We start from the raw sequence: 21,424 nt of genomic DNA, 5'->3' as shown, positions 1-21,424 counted from the left end.
TGATGAAAGCGACGGGTTAGATCAGGAGCATGGACTGTGGAGGCGTCTTCCCAAGAGCGTTCCTCAGGGCCAAAACCCACCCAGTCAATGAGATATTGTAGGCGGCGGCGGTGAAAGCGAGAATCCAAAATGTCCTCGACCTCGAACTCCTCCTCCCCATTCATCAAAACAGGAGGGGGGGCTGGTTGGTCTGTATCAGGTCGCACACCATCCGCCGGAAGGAGCAGGGAACGGTGAAACACTGGGTGAATGCGCATTGAACGCGGAAGTTGGAGTTTGAAAGTCACGGGGTTTAATTGCGCCACCACTGGATAGGGGCCAATGAAACGGGCATCTAACTTCCGGCAAGGGCGGTGGGAGGGCAGGAAGCGAGTGGACAGAAAAACCCGATCTCCTACCTTGATTTCGGGGCCCGGCTGGCGATGTTTGTCAGCGTGGCGTTTATAGTCCTCCTTGGCTTGGTCCAGTTGCTGGAGCAAAAGTTGTTGCACCGCTGTGAGTTCCTGCAGCCAATCCTCTGCTGCGGGAACTTCTGAAGTTTCAATGACAGGGGGGAAGAAACGTGGATGGAAGCCGTAGTTTGCAAAGAACGGCGTTTCTTTTGTAGAAGCTTGAACTCCATTGTTGTAGGCAAACTCAGACAGTGGTAACAGAGAAGCCCAATTGTCCTGTTGGTAGTTTACATAACAGCGAAGATACTGCTCCAAAGTGGCATTGGTGCGCTCCGTTTGCCCATCTGTTTGGGGATGATGAGCTGAAGATAAGCGAGAGTCTATGCCCAATAGTTTTTGTAGTGCCTTCCAAAAACGAGAGGTGAATTGAGATCCACGGTCTGTGACTAAACTCTTGGGCACTCCATGTAGTCTGAAAACATGTTGAAGAAATAGATCCGCAGTTTCTTTGGCCGTGGGGAGGCCTTCACAGGGAATGAAATGGGCTAACTTGGTGAAAAGGTCCACCACCACCAAGATCGTGGTGAATCCACAGGAAGGTGGTAGGTCAGTGATGAAATCCGCGGAAATTATTTCCCATGGGCGAGATGGGGTAGGAAGGGGGTGTAAAAGCCCTGAGGGCTTCTCCCTTCGTATCTTGGAGCGCTGGCATACCGGGCAGGTGTTGACATATTTTTCCACATCCTTGCGGATCTTGGGCCACCAAAAATCCCTTAGGATCAAATGCATAGTTTTAAATAGTCCGAAGTGTCCTGCTGGTTTGCAGTCATGACACAGACGAAGCGCTTTTTCCCTGCCCGGTCCGGGTGGGATATAAACATGATTTCTATAGCAGAGCAGCCCATCTTTAAGCGAAAAGGGAAAGTGCAGACCTTGGCGAAGTTGGTCCTGCGCCCAGGCATCTGCTTGCTGACTAGCCCTGATTTCTTGAGCACAGATGAGTCCTGGAGTAGGGGAAGTTGAACCAATGGGAATGGATTTGGTGTTCCCCACCGTGAGCGTGGCAAAGTTCTCGGGTTGTAGCAGTTGGGATTCAAAGGTCTCCTTGCGTCCTGCAGCGTATTCCGGTTTACGTGACAGGGCGTCTGCTTGCTTGGTTTGGGCTGGGGTCACATAATGGATCTGGAAGTTGAAACGTTCAAAGAATAAAGCCCAACGTTGCTGCCTCTGATTTAATTTGCGGGCAGTTCTTAGATGTTCTAGATTACGATGATCTGTGTGGACTTCAATGGGAAATTTGGCCCCTTCTAGCCAATGTCTCCAAGTTTCAAAGGCTGCCTTTATGGCCAGTAGTTCTTTTTCCCAAATGGTGTAATTCCTCTCTGGTGTGGTTAGTTGACGAGAATAAAAGGCACAGGGATGGAGGTGATCTCCCACCGGTTGTAAGAGTACAGCCCCAATTGCCACATCAGAGGCGTCCGCTTGCACCACAAAAGGGGTTCCAGGATTTGGGTGCTGTAGAATTGGCTGGGAGGTGAATAGTTTCTTTAGTTGCTGGAACCCTTTCTCTGCTTGATCAGTCCAGCGGAAAGGCTGCTTTCCACGGATGCAGCTAGTGATGGGGTCGGACCAGCGGGCAAAATCTGGAATGAACTTGCGGTAATAGTTCGCGAACCCCAAGAAACGCTGCACCTCTTTCTTGTTAGTTGGCGCCCGCCATTCCAATACTGCTGAAACCTTGGCTGGATCCATGGAAAGCCCTAGAGGCGAGATGCGGTAACCAAGGAAATCTACCTCTTGTAGATCAAAGGCGCATTTTTCCAGCTTGGCATAAAGTCCATGATCCCGCAATCGTTGTAACACCATTTTGACGTGGTTCTCATGTTCTGATTGTGATCTAGAAAACACCAAAAAATCGTTCAGGTAGATTATCAAGAACCTGTCTAGATAGTCCTGAAAAATGTCATTGACAAAATGCTGGAACGTTGCGGGGGCTCCGCATAAACCGAAATTCATAACTCGGGACTCGAATAATCCGAATTTGGTCTGGAAGGCGGTCTTCCACTCGTCCCCTTCCCTGATGCGAACTAAGTTGTAAGCCCCCCGAAGATCCAGCTTGGTGTAAACCTTGGCTCCTCGAAGCCGATCCAGTAGATCCGAGATTAAGGGCAGGGGATAGCTGTTCCGCTTGGTGATATTGTTCAATGCTCTGTAGTCCACCACCAAGCGTAGTTCCCCTGACTTCTTCTTCACAAACATCACTGGGGAGGCGGCTGGGGATTGAGAGGGTCTGATGAATCCCTTGCGAAGGTTTGTCTCTAAGAATTCCCTGAGAGCTTCTTGCTCTGGTTCAGTCAGGGAGTAGAGATGCCCTCGCGGGATCGGGGCCCCCTCCACCAAGTCAATGGCACAGTCATAAGGTCTATGTGGGGGTAATTTTTCGGCTTCTTTCTCATTGAATACATCCCAATACTCGGAGTACTTCTTTGGCAAGGTGATGATGGGCTCGGTGTCTGTGGCGTGGCATACCTTGGCTACGAGGCAATGGTTTTGGCAGTACGGTGAAGCAAACTGCAGTTCTCTGTTGGACCAGGAGATGTTAGGGTCGTGGAGAGTCAGCCATGGAATTCCCAAAATCACAGGGAAATGGGGGACCTCGGTAACAAAGAAGGAAATCTCTTCCATATGTTCCCTTATCCACATCCTGGTGGGTTCCGACCACTGACTTACGGGGCCCGTCTTGAGGGGGCGGCCGTCTATGGCTTGCACCACACGGGCATTCTTGAAATCATGATATTGTAATCCCAGAGAGTCGGCATACTCTCTATCGATGAAATTGTTGGTAGCTCCAGAGTCTATCATGGCGTGGATCATGACGGGTCCCCTTTTTGCTGACCATAATGTGACCACGAGAAGGAACAGGACCCCGGTTGGCGGCTCTTGGATGGATTTTTTGACCGGGTTGGCGAGCCTATCTACACCCGGTCGTTGGCTTCCCCCGCCGGCTGTGTGCCAGTCGGCTCAGACGTCTTCGTCTCCGTGGAGGACGCCGCCGCAAGACGGGCGGCAGGCTTCCCTTTGGCTGGGCACTCTCTGGCGAAGTGGCCCCCGTTCCCGCAGTACCAGCAGAGGTTTAAGCGTTGACGACGGGCCTTCTCGGCGGCATCTAGTCTGGGACGCACATTGCCCAACTGCATCGGCACCTCCTCGCCTCCTCTGGGGTATGGGGTTGGCGGTGGGGGTCTCCAGACCGGACGTGGCTGAACGCTGGCGGGAGCGGGGGGTTTTGCCCCGGCTCTACGCCCTGGCCTCGAACCCACTGTTTCCTGTTGGCAATCATGACTTCAGCCCGTAAACATTGATCAATGAGTGCCTCGAGGGTCTGGGGAGGATCCACCTTGGAGATTTCTTCCAGCATTTCAATGTTGAGACCCTCCCGGAATTGTCCCCTGAGGGCTACATCGTTCCAGCCGGTGTTGTGGGCCAGCACTCGGAACTCGGCTATATACTGAGACATAGGTCTGTCTCCTTGGAAAAGGCGACGGAGTTTGTGACCGGCTGCCTCCAAATTGTCCTCGATTCCCCAAGTCTCCTTGAGGTGGTCCAAGAAGCGTTGCGCTGATCTTAGGTGTGGAGAGGCTTGGTCGTACAGTGCCGTCGCCCAGCTGGCCGCTGGCCCGTCTAGAAGACTGTAAACCCATGCCACCTTGATGTCTTCTTGGGGAAACTCGGCAGCACGGGCCTCTAGATAAGCTTGACATTGGCGACGGAAGACATGAACCTTAGAAGCTTCTCCAGTAAACTTGGTTGGCAACGCCATGGCCGGAAGACGAATTCCGCGTTCCTTCAAACCCCTTATTTCTCCATCCTGTGCATTGAGCTTATCACGGATTCGGTCCACCTCATCCTTGTCGATGGTGTAGGTAATCGGCTGGCCGCTCGGCCCAGGTACGACTCCGGTAGACATTCTGGCCGAGGTTAATTGGTGCTTAGGGTGGCGGAGTCAAACTGTCACGACCCAGGCTGCAGAGCACCAATAACCATACACAGAGGCCAGAATCTATCTAATATCTTTATTGAAGGAATATATAAAGTTAATAAAAACAAGTGTAGAAAATAGTCCAGAATTAGACCTTTCAGGAAAGGTCAGAATTAGTCCAAAAAAGCAATGTCCAATAAGAAATATTAAGGTCCAAAGTTGTAATCCAATAACCGAAACACTCACTTTGCCAAGCAAAGTGAGGGGAGATGACAAGGTCCTTTAGTCCATGAAACTTGAGCGAGGCTAGGAAATAACTTGATACTTGAAACAAGGCTTGAACGTGGAACAAGGTAACTAAGAACAAGAACAAGGTCCGTGGAATAACTTGATAAAATCCGTGGAACAAGGCAAGGAATGATCCTGGGAAACAAGGCAAAGTCCGTAGATAAACAAAGGCTGGGAAGCAAGGCGAAGGCTGGATAGCAAGGCAAGGCTTGAGCAGGAGCGAGGCTTGAATCGGAGCGCGCTGTCCAGACACAACTCGCTCCGTAGGCTGACGAATTGACTCCGCGAAGTTACTACGCGGGTAAAACACCTAAATAGAGTCTAACTTTTCCCGCCGAAGCAGTTCTCTGGGAATCAGAACCGAAAGCTAAACTCTGAGACCAGATGTGAGACTCCCCAAAGATTCTCACGAGAAGCAGTCTTAATTGGCCACATTCTTAGCTGCAATCCTCGCACTCCTGCGCGAAGCTGATTCCAAACTTCTCTGTTGTTTACAAAACTCCCGGCGCAAGAACACGGGAGAAGTAGGCTCTGGGCTTGTTTGACATACTTCTGGGAGACAACTTTCTTGCAGGTGCAAGGTTCCCAGATCTGCCTGGGAAAGATCTGGCTGAGAAGAATCCAGTTCAGACTGGGAAGGTAAAAAACCCAAGTTTTCATCTTCATCAGGAATTACAATGTCCTGAGCAGGACTACAAGGCCCATGGGTCATCACATATATATATATATATATATATATATATATATATATATATATATATATATGGCTAAGAAGGCAGCATTGTGTAGTGGTCTGATTGTTGGTCCATGACTCTGCAGACCAGGTTTCAAATCTCTGCTTAGCTAGACATGAAATTCCATTGGATAACATTGAGCAAGTCATATTCTCTCAGTTTCAGAGGAAGGCAAAGGCAACTCCTCCCTGAAAAAATCTTGCTAAGAAAACCTTGTGACAGGTTGGCCTTAAGGCCAACATAGGTTGCGAACAACTTGCAGCCAAACAACAACAACAATAAATACAACAAATGAATAAAACTATAATGGTGCATCCTATCAGTATGAAATTGTCTCTGCGGTGGCAATTAACTTCTTCAGTATTAGTTATGTTTAAAAAGTAACCATTCCAGGTTTGGAGCAACTCTAAATGTATCAATGCCTACCATCTCAGAAGGCTATACTAGAAGGTTGGATAGTCTATACCAGCTAAACCTATGAGGTTTAATATGGGTCCATGGGCAGAATGTTTATCTTTAAAGATAAGAGTATAATAAATTAAATACATTGTGAACAGAAAAGTTGTACTCAAGAAAGAAAAAGATTTCAACTGGACCAATGCCAAATTATGTGAAAGTTATACTATCCAGGCTTCACTCCTGGAACTTGTACTCTAAATAACACAATATGGTTCAGATGCAAAACCTACTGCTCTTTTGTGAGAGAAAAGCAAACCAAGATATGTTCTCAAATCAGACAATAAAACTGATCAGTTGAAGGGCAACTGGAGTTGGAGGATAAGATGGACTGCTAACTCTCTACAAATCCCCCCTCCCAATTTTACAACATTAGAATATCCTTGGAATGCACAAAGTAGCATTCTCGTTCCGTTTGACCAAATAAGTGATTAGTCAAGCATGTAACAAAAAGAAAGGCACAATAGAAAAGATCCCTAGCTATATTCAGGTTTTTAAGAATTTGGGAGGAGGGAATCTACATGATAATCTAAATATTGTAAAATTGATTATTCAAATTCTTTAGCAAAACTATCAAATAAAACAAAACATATGAGTTTTGAGAGTGGAATCCTGTTAAGGTTTCTCAGCATAAAATGTATGTATGTATTTATGTAGGTAGGTAGGTAGGTATTTATAACATATGTATTTTTAAAAAAACATTAACAGCAATTGAAGTAAAATTATACATTACTGGAGGTTACTTTTTCTGTTTACAAAAACATTTAAATATACAGTAATACAAAACTAAACGAGCAACTTCTGACATTATGCTATCTTTGTGGTTTTTATTTCTAAAACTCTTGATTTTCGATGAATTAAGAATATCTGTGAGATTTCAAAAGGGGGACTTAAGCTGTTTTGTAAAGATTATGTCAGAATCCCTCTTTGACCTAGGTCACACAGAGAAATAATCAATAGTTTTATCTAAATTGCTTTTGCTTATCTTTTATTTAATGTCTGAAGAATGCTAAAGCCTATCCAGAATTCGTCTATCTTTCTCCTTCAAATGCTGTAAGAACATAAAAAAAAAAAACCTCGGTTGGATTAGACCAAAGGCCTAATCCAAGTGTTCTGTTCCCACAGTGGCCAAAAGCATGCATGCCCAGTGAGAAACCTAAAAAGAACATGCTGCGTGTAGTTTTAGAGGTAGTTCATGACTTAATAGCTACTAAGGGCTTTATCCACCATCAGTTTACCTAATCTCCCTTGAAAACCATCCAAGTCAGTTATCCATCACTATATCTAGCAGTTGCAAATTCCATTGCTTGAGGATATGCTTCATCAAAACATTCTTCCATCAGTCTGTCTTGGTTCTCCCACCATTCAATTTCATTGGTTCTGGATTATCCATGACTCAGATTTAGGTTGAAGAAAGGGCAAATATTTCTCCATATCTACTTTCCCTACATAAAGCATGGTGTTATACACAGCTGTCACAACCTACATTATTTTTTCTGAACAAAAAAACCCCTTTCTCTGAGATTCCATGATATTTACAGGGATATCGCAGTTTTTTGTTTTTTTAAAAAATATATTATAATGGAATTTTAATATGATTATAAAGAAAGAGAAAGAAAAGGCATAAGATATGAACATGAGCTAAGTCTTTACATTAATATAGAAACATGTTTTCTCGAAGTCAGCATCTATTCTATGAAATATATATTCATGAATAGCTAAAGCTGTGACACTGTCTGACCATTGCACAATAGGTGGAGAATGTTTTTCAGTTTGGACTTGGAGTACAATAATTTTTGCAAAAGGAACAATATACAGGACTTGACCATGTTGAAAATTACCTAAATTCCATCTTTCAATTGTATAATTTAAAATAAATGTTTCTTTAATTATAAAAGGTATTTTCTGATACCAAATTGATAGACTGCAATGTGTCCAACTAAAAACAAATAAACATGCCCACATCATGTGACACTATTGTTATTTGCCATAAAATCAGCTTGGAATGAAAGACCTCCAAGACCCCATGTTATCAGCTTTGTTGACAAAATAAAACATTAGCAGTATTATATTGACAACATTTAGCTGAAGTAAACAGTTTCTAAATAGTTGTAATGGTGCATAGTATATCGGAAACATCAATTTTTGCTGAATCAAATGAAGAAGTTTTAGATATTGAAGAGAGGGCAGTTTTACATTGACTACCTTTCACAGGATGATCTAACTCCACCTTCAGTTCCATTCTAATTTCATTAATCTCAGATTTGGTGCTTTCCAAAAGGCATTTACAGACTTGAGCTTCCTACTTCAACAAGAGTGCTTCAAGTGCTCAAGCCTAATAGTCCATGATATAAACATTTTAATAAATAAATTAATAAATATATCATAGGGAGTCCCTTCTACATGTTTTCCTGTTCTACAATAAGCTTGTTGAAACATATACATATATATACTTTTGTCAAAGAGAATGACAATTATACCACATATAAATTTTATATAATACAATAATTATGAGATTTTTAAAAATTAGATAATAACTGTAGAATTAATTACTAGATTAATGAATCCTTAAACTTCAATATCTGCCATTCAATACTAAAGCTATTTTACAATATTTTTATATATACAGTATGTGTATATATATATATATATATATATATATATATATATATATACACACACACACACACACACACACACACAGTAGAGTCTCACTTATCCAACAATCTGGATTATCCAACACATTTTTGTAGTCAATGTTTTCAATACATCATGATAATTTGGTGCTAAATTCATAAATACAGTAATTACCACATAGCGTTACTGCATATTGAACTACTTTTTCTGTCAAACTTGTTGTTAAACATGATGTTTTAGTGCTTAATTAGTAAAATCGTAACCTAATTCGATGTGTAATAGGCTTTTCCTTAATCCCTCCTTATTATCCAACATATTCGCTTAACCAATGTTCTGCCGGCCCGTTTATGTTGGATAAGTGAGACTCTAATGTATATATATATTAAAATACAACTTAAAACACCCACTCACAACCTCCCCAGACCCCTCTAGTCTCACCTTTTTAAAATGCAAACTAAAGATAGAAAACATAAAAAAGATTAAAAACATAGTTGTTTCTCCCCCTCTCAAACCAAAACACCTATCAAACTGCTAGATTGTACATTTAAATAAAGCTAAATTAATGAATACAACTAGCTATGTTTTTATATGAATATTTTATGTTTTATACATGAGGTTCCATAAAAGAGTCCCATTGAGCTGGGTACTACTGAAATATTTGCAGCTGAGGGTGGGCGTTACAATATTGTTTAATTCACTGAATTATTTCACGTCTTCATGACAGTGCTCCTGGGAAAACATTTGTTTTCATGTAGCTATGAAAAACATAACTTGGAAATAGACTTGTAAAATATTAGGGTATCTCATATTGAATATGTGCAGGAGAATAATTGGGACTCTCCAGATATTTTAAATTACATACTTCATCATTACTGACCATTGAATGGGTCAACATGTAGTTCAGACTACATGGGGTTTTAATCCCCAAAAGTTGCTTTTCTAAGCTATGATGGAGGTAATGGGATTGGTATCTTGGTTTTACAGCAGTTGTATAATGAGATGGGGCTTGGGGGAACCAAGACGAGGTTGCCAAACTATAAATGATGGCTAGGTCTGAAGAGGGACAAATGATATCCAAAGGATATTGATAACAGAAGACTAATCTGTCTCCAGATTCAGTGACAATATTCACCCAGCCAGTGTCTGAGGAGTACACTGTCAGAAAGGTACTTTTTTCATAAGATGTTTGTGGGCATCAATCAGAGAGCTGGTTGACCACTATTGGAAACTCAATACTGCATTAGGTGGACTTTTGGTTGCAATTTCCTCAGGTTTTCTTAGATAAATATTGTATACTGCAGAAAATAAAAGTGAACTAGTTTTAGACATTTCTGAAAGGATCACAGATTAGATAATGTAATTGCTGGATTTCTGTTTCAGTATGAATATTTCAACGCTGTTCTTATTAATGAACGAGATGAAGATGGGAACTTCTTAGAACTGGGAAAAGAATTCATTCTGGAGCCAAACGACCATTTTAATAATTTGCCTGTGAATGTCACTCTGAGTGATGTCCAAGTGCCAACCAACATGTACAACAAAGGTAAGTGAAAGCATTTTCCTTCACAGCAATTTGTGACTTCAAAACAAGAATGCATTATATGTTGGCCAACTATGGAACAAAGCTGGTGTTAATATTATGTGAATTCAAGTTACTGTTCAGTAGGAATATGAGACTGGTCCATGAGGTCACGAAGAGTCAAAAACGACTGAACGAGTAAAGAAAAAGAAGGGATATGAGAACTTTGGAAATGTTCTTGTCTTTAGTGTGGTAAGAGTGTCTTCAGATGTTGAAAAAAGCCTGTCATGGGGTTTTTTTTGGACCTGAATGAGGGCAAATAAAATCTACCCCCACCTCCACCCCATCAGTAGCGGCATTAGCACAAATATTATTTTGCAGAAAAACAAAAACAACAAACCTTTTACAACATTTTACTCAATATCCTGAGTGTGAAAAACCATACAAATGCGCAAGAACTATTGTAACATTGCCAAGCAATGAGAAAGCTGCAGTAACGCTGCCCTGCCCATTCTAATCCAATACAGGCAGCACAGATTCATTTATAATTCCATCTATGAATGTGGGGTAGGATTTTTTTTCTTCCAAACTTGTCAGGAAAAAATGGTATTTTTATTAATGACACCACTTCCTCGGTCCCCTAGGGAGACCTCATCTGACACATAGCCATTGCAGAGAAGCTCCCCCATTCACAGTCTCAAAATGAAGGGCTTTTTCTATACTGATTTATCAACATCAATGGGACTTATCAAGGTTGGATCTTATGTTCAATTGCATAGCTTCATCTTCAAGTATGATTCTCTTCCATGCTTGAATTAAGAAAAATGAACTAAATCCCAAAAAAACTCTGAGAACCAACATGTTAAAATACAATTCTGTAGAAATAAAAACAGAACAATAAATTATAAGAAGTAGTGAATGAGAACAGTATTTCTCAATCAAAGTGATGCAAATGATAAAAGAAAATGACTATTCTGTTATAATCTGCCCGTTCTAGGCAGAAAAAACTCCCAGCTGAATGATACACTTTGGGTGCTCTTGTTTAATTATTTCTTTCTCCTTTTCCCTTCCCAATAAATCCCTCTGTATTGCAGTGAGCTTTTAGAGAATGCAGGGAGAGATTTTATCTTTTTGCCAGAATTATGGACCATTTTTTCTTGTTAGTTGGTAAAGTCCATGCATTTTTTCAGGCATTCCTGTCAGCAGGGGATATGTTTTACTTCAGCTCCACAGATAAAAATAAAACAAGCAAGATGTTAAAAGAAAATTTGAAGCTTGTTATCAATTTTTATATCAAAACATGTGTATCATGCAGACTGTAAGATGGGAAACTCAATCATGTGAAGAAAGAAACTGAGAAATCTTGACTAATTTCCAATAATTATATTGCAATAAATGAAACTCATTCACACTATATAGAGTAACAACTTTTATATCCATGACATGTGAAATGGACCATTTTCATGTGCTCCTTCCACACATAGAGCAATAACTGTTTTCATCAACAATATAAATCTGGAAAAAAGGACATTGTCTTTTATTTTATATTTTAATTCAAGTCATTGACTAATTTGGAAACAAAACCAGCTTTGGAATAAAGCATTAAGGAAAAAGTATGTTAATAGTTTGTTTCTGTAGCCCATTTATATTTCTTACTTCATTTATCATCACAGGAATAGTGAAATTAATCCTGGGGGCCTATTGGGTCATTTTATTTTGGAAAGGACTCTTGACACACACTAAGCCTTGGTTATATGGGTGTTCCTCTCCATACAGGGAGAAAATAACAGAGGAACTAATTTATTTAATGCTGTACCTTGTTTCTATGGACATCTGGTCAAATTAACTTTTTCCGAACTCTGTGGGTGGATCAGGTTCATAGGGAAGTACCAAGTTCAAATAAACTTGGTTCTTTTTTATTTGTTACTTACTTTGAGAGGAAATAAGAAGCATGAGAAAGCTCTCTGCATAAACATATTGACTTAGCAAGCCCCACTAAGTCCTTGATTTTATAGTGATTTAAGGTGCTTTAGTTTTATTAATATAAGTTGACCATCCCTTATTTGGAAATCCAAAATACCTCCAAATTCCAAACCTGTCCACATGAGTGGTTGGGATAGTGACACCTTTGCTTTCTGATCATTTCTTGTACTCAAACTTTGTTTCATGCACAAAACTATTAACATTTTGTATAAAATTACCATTAAGTATGTGTATAAAATAAATATGAAGCAAAACTTACTTTTTTATACATGAGTCCCATATCTATCTTGTACATTTATGTAAATACAAGTATTCCAAAATACAAAAAAAAACCACCCTGAAATCCAAAACACTTCTTGTCCTGTACATTAGATTCACATAATATGGTAATCTTAGTGCACAAACAAAGCAATAGGAGAATTGCTTTGGGAACACCTGGAGATTCTATTTGAGGGATATCATGTGTAATTTAATTGTCATAGCTCAATGCTATTTAATCCTGGGATTTGTAGTTTGATGAGGAATCCACACTCTTTGCCAGAGAAGGCCCCAGGCCTTGTAAGACTACAGCCCACATGATTCTATAGCAGTGGTTCTCAACCTGTGGGTCTCTAGATGTTTTGACCTTCAACTCCCAGAAATCATAACAGCTGGTAAACTGGCTGGGATTTCTGGGAGTTGTAGGCCAAAACACTTGGGGACCCACAGGTTGAGAACCACTGTTCTATAGCATTGAACCAAGGCAGTTAAAGTGGATTCATTCTACAGCAGAGATACACACTAAGGTTTCTTTTCAATTGTAGAAAGCTATGGTGTTCTAACACAATTGTTTTAAAAGAAGAAATTTTAAGCAGACAGCAATTGTAATGGCCATATTCAAAGAGTGCACCTTTTGCTGCTGCACATTACATTTGCCAGCAATTTTTTTTGTTGGTTTCCTGGTTTTTAAAAAAGGAGGTTGCATTAGAATCAATGGCACATTAGACTTGAGTAAATATGGATATTTTGAATAAGGGATTCCCAACCTGTATCTCCACAATTTTTTTCTACTTTTCCATATAATGTTTTAGAAGTAATGGCTCAACATCTCATTGCCACAAGATAACTAAGTCTTCCATCTTCACAATTAAAACATTAGGACATGTAAACGAAAGATTTGTAATACATTTGTAGAACAAAGAACCAGACAAAGCCAGAACTATATTACCATACTCACTCAAAACATAGATCTCTACAGCCTATCTGAACACAACTAAAGTGTTTTCTGTAATTCAGACACAATGGAGACATACTGGGAATAAGGATTTAGCTCATATGCATTCAGGGAAATATCCTTTCTCCCCTCCCCCCCCCCCCCCCTCATGTTCACTATATTCTATTTTAGGACAGGATATTATCTCTGTGATAAAACTGGTTCACAAAATAGCACAATTTTCAAATGCACTATAAGAAGCCACTGAGATCAATGTTTGGCTAGAAATGGAGTAAAACCGAAATAAACAAAAATAGCCAAATGGAAATATCATGTTTTTTACACTGATAGGAAGGAGGATATAACAAGAGCATGGACCACCGTGGCCAAATCAGATTTCCCAGACTTTGGCTTATTTGTTTATTTTAGCAAATAAGGCAACAGACGTGCTGTACAAAATGAGTATATTTCTCACACTTTCCCTTCCTATTCATCAGCTTTTGGCTCTTTAAATTAGCAAGAGAGTTTAAAAACCTCATAGAATAGAAAGGGAAAAACCTAAACATAATGAAATAGATAGGGTTTGAATTGCAGCATGTCATGTTCTGTGCTATATACTGTTCACTAAATGGCTTTTGAGAAAAAGATATTTGTAAAAATATTTTCTCCATGGGACTTGTATTTCTAGTTTGATTTAGCTGTTTGCTTCTCCCAGCACAAGATTTGTGGTGATTGGCTCCAAAGTTTAATTTCTGAATGTGAGCTTAAAGGGTTTCTTGATCTTTCAAGCCCAGTGAGAACAACAGAAGGGTGATCTCACCAGATGTCTTTTACTGGCTCTCCTGTGCCATGAGCTGATTTTCTAAAAGTAGATAAATGTGGTCTGAAATCAAACCACTGATTGCCTTTAAAAAAGAAGTTCTTCTGGGTGTATAAATCCTTCTTAATAATGTATTCAGTAGGCTTGAGCGATCCACGAAAAAATGGATTCTAAACTTGTTTCAAAAGTAGGGGGGTAGCGTTTCGTTTCTGATGTCATTTCCGAATTTTGCCCTCAAATTTTTTTGAAATTAACGAAAATTCGTTAGTTTCAAAAGTAATTCGTTAATGGCGGACGTGCATGTGCAGTGGCCCAAAACAGCCCGGGGGGGGACTTTTATGGGGCTCTCCTGCACTCATTTTTTCAGCTATACTGATCAAATTTGGTACAGTGGGAGAACACAATCCACCCTGCTTGCTCGCCAAATTGCAGAGCGTTTGCCCTTTCCTAAGATTTATTGTGCAATTTCATAGTTTATATTAAAAAACTTTATTTAACAATTGCAAAAATCTGTTCCTGCTTTTGAATTGTTATTTCCTGTTCAATAGGGGTTCCTTCACTGTGAAATACACCCTCCCTTTTGCCCAAACCAAGTTGTATTGCGGAGGATGATGGGACTTGCTACCTTTTGCCAGACTTTGCTAGGGTTGATAGGAGAAAGAGAGTCACTGCTGCCAGCCCTATGAGCAGCTCAGAGAAAGGAAAGAGGGGAAAACAAATACACCCTCCCTTTTCCCCAAACCAAGTTGTATTGCGGAGGATGATGGGACTTGCAACCTTTGGCCAGACTTTGCTAGGGTTGATAGGAGAAAGAGATTTGCTGCGAGCCCAAATTGAGCAGCTCAGAGAAAAGAAAGAGGGAAAAAGAAATACACCCTCCCTTTTGCCCAAACCAAGTTGTATTGCGGAGGATGATGGGACTTGCAACCTTTGGCCAGACTTTGCTAGGGTTGATAGGAGAAAGATTTGCTGCGAGCCCAAATTGAGCAGCTCAGAGAAAAGAAAGAGGGGAAAAGAAATACACCCTCCCTTTTGCCCAAACCAAGTTGTATTGCGGAGGATGATGGGACTTGCTACCTTTTGCCAGACTTTGCTAGGGTTGATAGGGGAAAGAGATTTGCTGCGAGCCCAAATTGAGCCGCTCACAGAAAAGAAAGAGGGAAAAAGAAATACACCCTCCCTTTTGCCCAAACCAAGTTGTATTGCGGAGGATGATGGGACTTGCAACCTTTTGCCAGACTTTGCTAGGGTTGATAGGAGAAAGAGATTTGCTGCAAGCCCAAATTGAGCAGCTCAGAGAAAGGAAAGAGGGAAAAACAATACACCCTCCCTTTTCCCCAAGTTGTTTTTCGGTGGATTATGGGGAGTTTTGCCAGACTTTGCAAAATGAAAATTGGTAAATTTGATTTCTTCTATTTGCAACTCACTTTAATGCCTATGCAAAGAAAAGTTTCCTAATCAAACGCCCAAAAAGCTGCTGAACTCCTCTTTGTCTGAAAGAAAAAAGCCCACCCCGCACCAGGCAATATGGCGCAGCAGAAAAGTTGCAGGGCTGCAGTGCTGGGCAAATGGCAAACGCCAAGCTGGTGGGGAAAAAAGCCCACAGGCCCTTTGGAAAAACACCCTGCACATTCAGGACGTACAAGCCCCTCCCCTGAGTTAAACGTACTCTCTGATTGGCCACAAGGTGGAAACAACACGCTAGGTTGCCCCAGAGCACTGAAACAAGTTTGGGTGATTTGCAAAAGCTTGTTTTCCTAACGAAAAAAAAACGACGACATTAGAAAAAGGGCCTATCGCGGTTCGAAACCGCGGGATCCACACGACTGGACAATCTAGGTCGAATATTGCTTCACAAGTTACAAAACTAACGAATTAGTAACGACAAATGGGGAAATGGAATTATTTGAGCAAGCCTAGTATTCAGCTATGACAATCCACCACTACTTCTAATGAAGTAGGGTTTTTTAAAATGCCACTTAAAAGGAAATATGAATAACATTCAGTCATATTTCCCTAGTAACTTTTTCTAAGTGATTGCAATATTTTCCATTTTTCCTGAATATTATGGGCCAGGTTTTTTCCATCCCTTGAATGATATAAATTGATTACAATCTACAGCTGTGAGATAGGTCTAACATCTACCTTTATGATAGTAAAATGTGTGTGTATTTGTGTAAAATTTGTGCATGTGTTGTGGGAGGAAGAGTCTTGTTTGTCACAGTGTGTAATTTCTTGGCTTTCTTGCCTGATAATCCTCATGCAACATGGTGCTGAAAACACATGCATGTGGACACAGGATTTTAATAAACTGATTTATCTGCATTCTATTTTGTACATCTTTTTATCTGTGAAACATAAAATTAAATTTTCATTTTTCATTTAGATAGTATGTTCTTTTAGATAGGATTTGTACTTCTTAAAATACCTATATATTTCCATTTGACAAGATATCTGTGTAGTATTTTATTCTCATTACTGGTATTTTCATGGAGATATGATATATGAAAGTATGATATTATATGAAATGCCATATAGAATACTCCCTCTGCAGCGTGGAAACCACAAACTACAGTTTTAGCGAGTTCTGTTTATAGTAGGCTGAGAATAGATTAGAAATATGGAACTTATTGTTCTCTTGAGTTTATACTTGGTGGTAATTGCAATAATTTATTAAGCCTATAACTGAAGTTACTTAATTATGTTTATCATTGGTAATAATCGAGGATTCTAGCACATGCTTCATCTCCCAGATATATGTCATGTGAGAGTTTTACAATAATAAAATACAGATTAGTCATAATTTATTTATTTATTTATTTACAGTATTTATATTCCGCACTTCTTACCTCGAAGGGGACTCAGGGCGGATCACATTACAACATTAAATGTCTGTGTTTTTCTATCCCTCCTTCAACATGTTTCCGGTATTAATGTTACGTTAAAAAAATCTAACTAAATCTTAAGAGAAAGATGGGGGCGGAGCGGTCATAAAATACTTTATAAATAGAACTTCTCTGTCAGAGGCTGAAATATGCCTGTAATGAGTTAAGCTACCATGGTTTGAGGGTAAATGTAACATTTAAAGTTACTTTTATAGATATAGAAGTGTGTCCTCTTTAAACGGAAGAAGAACAACGTGGTGTTCAGGTGTTGTTCAAACTGTGCCTAATGTTCTGGCATTTGCTGTGGGCATTGAACAAGTGACAAGTAGCTTTTGTTCTTTTTCAGAATGGGGGAGTTGAAAACACTCTGGCTACTTATTTGTCCCCTTAAACTGTACATATAACTCATTACATATAGAGTGGGTTTGATTCTAGGACCCCACATTTATGCAGAATCCATGGATACAGAAAGCCAACTACAAAAGTAACTTTTCAAACATGGCTCAATGTGGGAAAATGCTCTTCTGACCACTATCATCAGCTGCCCTCTGACAAACGGAAAGAAGTGCATACCAAATGATATGCATAGGGATAGACAGGGTGGTCCCATTGTTTGTAAAATGATGATGATGATGATGATGATGATGATGATGATGATGATGAAGAAGAAGAAGGAAGAAGAAGGGAGGAGGAGGAGGAGGAGGAGGCTGTTTTTGAGATTAGGGTCTTTGCTGGGCCAATTTTCGCTACTGTTTGCCAGTTCCTGAAGTAGTGTCAACTTAAAATATCATGCTTCAACTGATCCCAAAGCTTAAATATTCTGAAGAGGCCATCTGTCTCATCCCAAAAGATATTTAGGGTCAGGCCAAGTTACTGCCTGGAAAGAAGACTAATAAGAAATACCAGTTACTGTAGTCTCTGAGTCCTTCAGAGGAAAACAATGGAAACCCTCCCCTGAATAAATCTTATCAACAAACCACTATGTTAAACCTTAAGAGATGGCTTGAAGGCACAGCAAGAAGAGATGATGTTGAATCCCTAGGCTGCATAGGTACCTCAAAACCACACTGGAGCCCCAGAAACAAGCAAGCTTTTTATTGAAGTTTATATGCAAGCAATAGCAAATCAAAGTTCAAAGTCAATAAATGGGTTTGAATCCACAAGAACAAAGTACTTTAAGATCTTGAAGCAAGAGTCTATAAAAGGCTCTCAAAGAACATAGTCCAATCTGGATATCAAAGTAAGTTCTAAGGAAGATATCACGAATAGTCCGAACAAGATTTCAAGGATTAATCCAAGGCATGAGTCAAACTGGAAACACAGGAAGCAAAACTGGAATACAGGAACAAACCCCCAAATTTAGTCCGAGGTACAGAGTCAATGCTGATACACAAAGCAAGGGTCTTGGCTGGAACAGAAATCCAAACTGCAAAATTACTGGAACATTCAACTGGATACACAGAAACAAGAACAAGGCTGGAACTTGAATCAAGATACAAAGCTGCAGGAATTCACAGGAACATGAAGTTACCACCTCTGACTCTGTCAGAGAAAGCAGCCCTTCTTAAGGAGAATTCCCGTGAGTAGGTAGCTCATTATTTTGTTTCAAAAGCAAATGTCTACTCCTTCTATCATACTCCCTTTCTTTTCTCTGCTGAGTTATCGCTTCCCTCCTGTCAAGCTCATTAGCCCTATCCGTAGAGGTAGAGGCTCCTTCTTTGAAGGCTTTTAAACAGAGGCTGGATGGCCATCTGTCGGGGGTGCTTTGAATGCAATTTCCTGCTTCTTAGCAGGGGGTTGGACTGGATGGCCCATGAGGTCTCTTCCAACTCTGCTATTCTATGATTCTATGATTCTATGATCCGCCTTATCACTTCCAGGAGATCCGACCTTGACTGCTTTGAGGAATGTGGTTCAAACTGCCTACTTGCAACCATTCTGTCTCTGGTCCCAGAATCCACTGAGACAAACTCTGGCTGCATCTCAGGCCCAAACCCAGAGTCCTGTGGCAAGGCAGGTGCAGGAACAAACTCTGGCTGTACCTCTGACAAGGCAGGTGCAGGGACAATCACTGGCTGAACAAGCCCAACTTCAGACTCAGCTGACAGCTCAAATGGAGGCTGGGCTACAACAGATGAGTCCTCCAGGATCCGTACCTACGGTGTTCTTGTAGATGTTGTTTATAAAGAAGAGATGTTGGGCAGGCTAGGAATAATAAGCAACCAAATATTTCTGCAACTTTCAGTCCTATATTGCATCTCATGTGATTTTGCCTGGCAGAGGAAGGGGGTAATATGGGGTTAATAAGTCCAATAGTTTAATACCTAATAGACATGGGTTTCAAATGGCCACCAACAGTTCACCGAAATGACCTACAAATTAAATAGAGCATACTATGAATTAATGTCTGCAGTACCAGCTTTCTTTCAGTAAGTGATTTAATCTCATCACTTCTAGAAATAAATTTTTATTTGTAATCTGCAGACCTATTTTCTTTAAAGCATTGTTATTTATAATCGCTTCCCTTAAAATCTAGTTTCCTATAAAGGTGGCCCATTGTTTAAGTTAACAGCCTTCTGGTTTACTGTTCTCTGTTTTACATTTCTCAGCATCCTCTCTTGCACTTAGAGAAAGGTGAATGAATGAATGAATGAATTACACCATGTTGTAAGGATTCTTCTAATCAGCAGGATTCCTCATTCCTAATTTAAGTATTCTTAAAAAGTTCCTTAGTATTTGTTTACTATTAGCTTCCCTGAAATTGCTTACCTAAGGAATGTTGTACAAATATATTTTATATGTATGTACATATATTATTTTCAGTTGTATACAAGACAAATGAACCCCATGCACATACATTCAATCAAAGTGCTGGAAAATAAACACTGTAAAAGTAGGACAGAAATAGACACCCCAGGCATTATCAGATCTTGATTCTCCAAGTAAGAACCTGTAAGCTTGCAATAGCGTTCCACTTTTGAACAGAAAACATGCTTTATGTCTTTCTGTGAGTTCCTTATTGACCACGAGAACTTGGGAAGAGGGAGATGAAAGATTCAGGGTTAAGGTATTTTACCTTTTGGTGTCACTTGGGCAAGAATAAGTAAGTAAGTAAGTAACTTTATTTTTCTACCCTGGCACCATCTCCCAGCAGGGACTCGGGGCGGCTACACAGGACACAGACCCGAAGATACAAAACAAGTAGATCAGTTAAAACATATTGCAATAAAACACAGTAAAAACAGCATTTGTAAAAAACAGTTACTTTAAACAAAACAATACATTAAACCATAAATGTCATAGACAGAACGCCAGTGAGTAAAACAAAACTCAGTTTATTGAGGTTACAGAACTAAAAACGCCCGTAGGAGACAAAGAACAGGGCAAACACTTGACTTCAGTGTGATAAGTAACAAAAAACAACTCAGTTTGAGCTTAAACAATTCAAAGGGATAAACCGGGTTAAACAGAAGTATAATCCGGATTAAATCAAAAGTGCTTACTTCAGCCTGGCAAACAATGCAAACAAAAGAGGATCAACAGGAGTCAGAATGTAAACAACAGACTGGTAGCAGATTCCTCTCTGCTACTCAGAAACAGCAGGAGAATAAACCAGGCTTGTTTATTCCTCCCTGCAGCAAACGAAAGCGTGGTCGTAGTCAGGATTCAATTTAAGGTTCAGCGGCCAACGATATCCAGGTCCAGGCACAGCAGTCAGGGTAACGGCAGTCAGCAGGGTCCCAATCCGGTCCAGAGGTCAATAGCCAAGCGTAGTCGTCTAGAAATCCAAAGGTCTCACCGATAGCCAGCAGAAGGGATAATCCGGAATCGAAGTCAGTCAGTCCAGCGTCAATCCAGTGCGAGTAGATATTGCCCGTCAAAAAGACGATGGAGGTCCAAGCTATCGAGATTAAACACAAGTTGCACAGAGAAAAACCCCGCACAGTTCCTCCCGCCGTCGATGCCCAGTGTCCTTGGTAAACTTACGTATCCAGTAACGAATCACACCCGTCTTCAGGAAGTTCCCCAACAAAAGCCCAAGCGTCCGTCCAGATTACCTTGCCCAACGCAATTAGACATTGGTCCCAAACCCCAATTTTTCCCAGTTCAAGCTCATCATCGCTGTCAGCTGCCATCCCAATTCCAGGCGCCCCAACATCATCATCCTCATCAGAGCTTAAGCACCTTTGACTACGCCCCACAGCATCCCCAGCTGTGGATCCTGCTCCATCCCTCCAGCCAGTCCACGGGTCTGATCCTGCAACCCGCCAATCACCTCCCATGCTTTCATTGCCTGTTTCCCCAACACCCAAATCCTCCCTCACACGAGTCCATTCCATGTCATCCTCCTCCGAGCTGGCCATCTCTTCCTCCAAACCCTCAGAAAAACCCTCAAATGAGTCCTCATCTGTCGGGTCTGTAAACAAATCCTGGAGCCGTTTTCTTTCACGCTCCTCGAAAGAGTCTGACTCTCGAGGAGTCTTATGACCCCTTCTTCTATTACCGGAGCCCAAAGGCTCAACCATAACAATAAAGCTT

The 21,424-nt window shown here is 40.8% G+C and overlaps 1 protein-coding gene across 3 annotated transcripts in view; it reads left to right on the top strand.

Annotated features, from left to right (window-relative positions):
* cacna2d3 (calcium voltage-gated channel auxiliary subunit alpha2delta 3) overlaps positions 1-21,424 on the top strand; it is a 713,907-nt gene that overhangs the window by 311,220 nt on the left and 381,263 nt on the right. For all 3 annotated transcript variants that reach the window (XR_010002615.1, XM_062969910.1, XM_062969909.1), the window contains exon 5: positions 9,867-10,029. Coding sequence is in view for 2 of the 3 variants with exons in the window: in XM_062969910.1 (XP_062825980.1) it covers positions 9,867-10,029 (163 nt within the window). In the remaining variant the exon portion in view is untranslated. The remainder of the gene's footprint in view (positions 1-9,866; positions 10,030-21,424) is intronic.

Source organism: Anolis carolinensis, chromosome 2 (assembly GCF_035594765.1).
Source record: "Anolis carolinensis isolate JA03-04 chromosome 2, rAnoCar3.1.pri, whole genome shotgun sequence".
NCBI classification, from domain to species: domain Eukaryota; kingdom Metazoa; phylum Chordata; class Lepidosauria; order Squamata; family Dactyloidae; genus Anolis; species Anolis carolinensis.
Note: the sequence above shows the minus strand (reverse complement) of the source record. Positions and strands in the feature narration are given on the sequence as shown.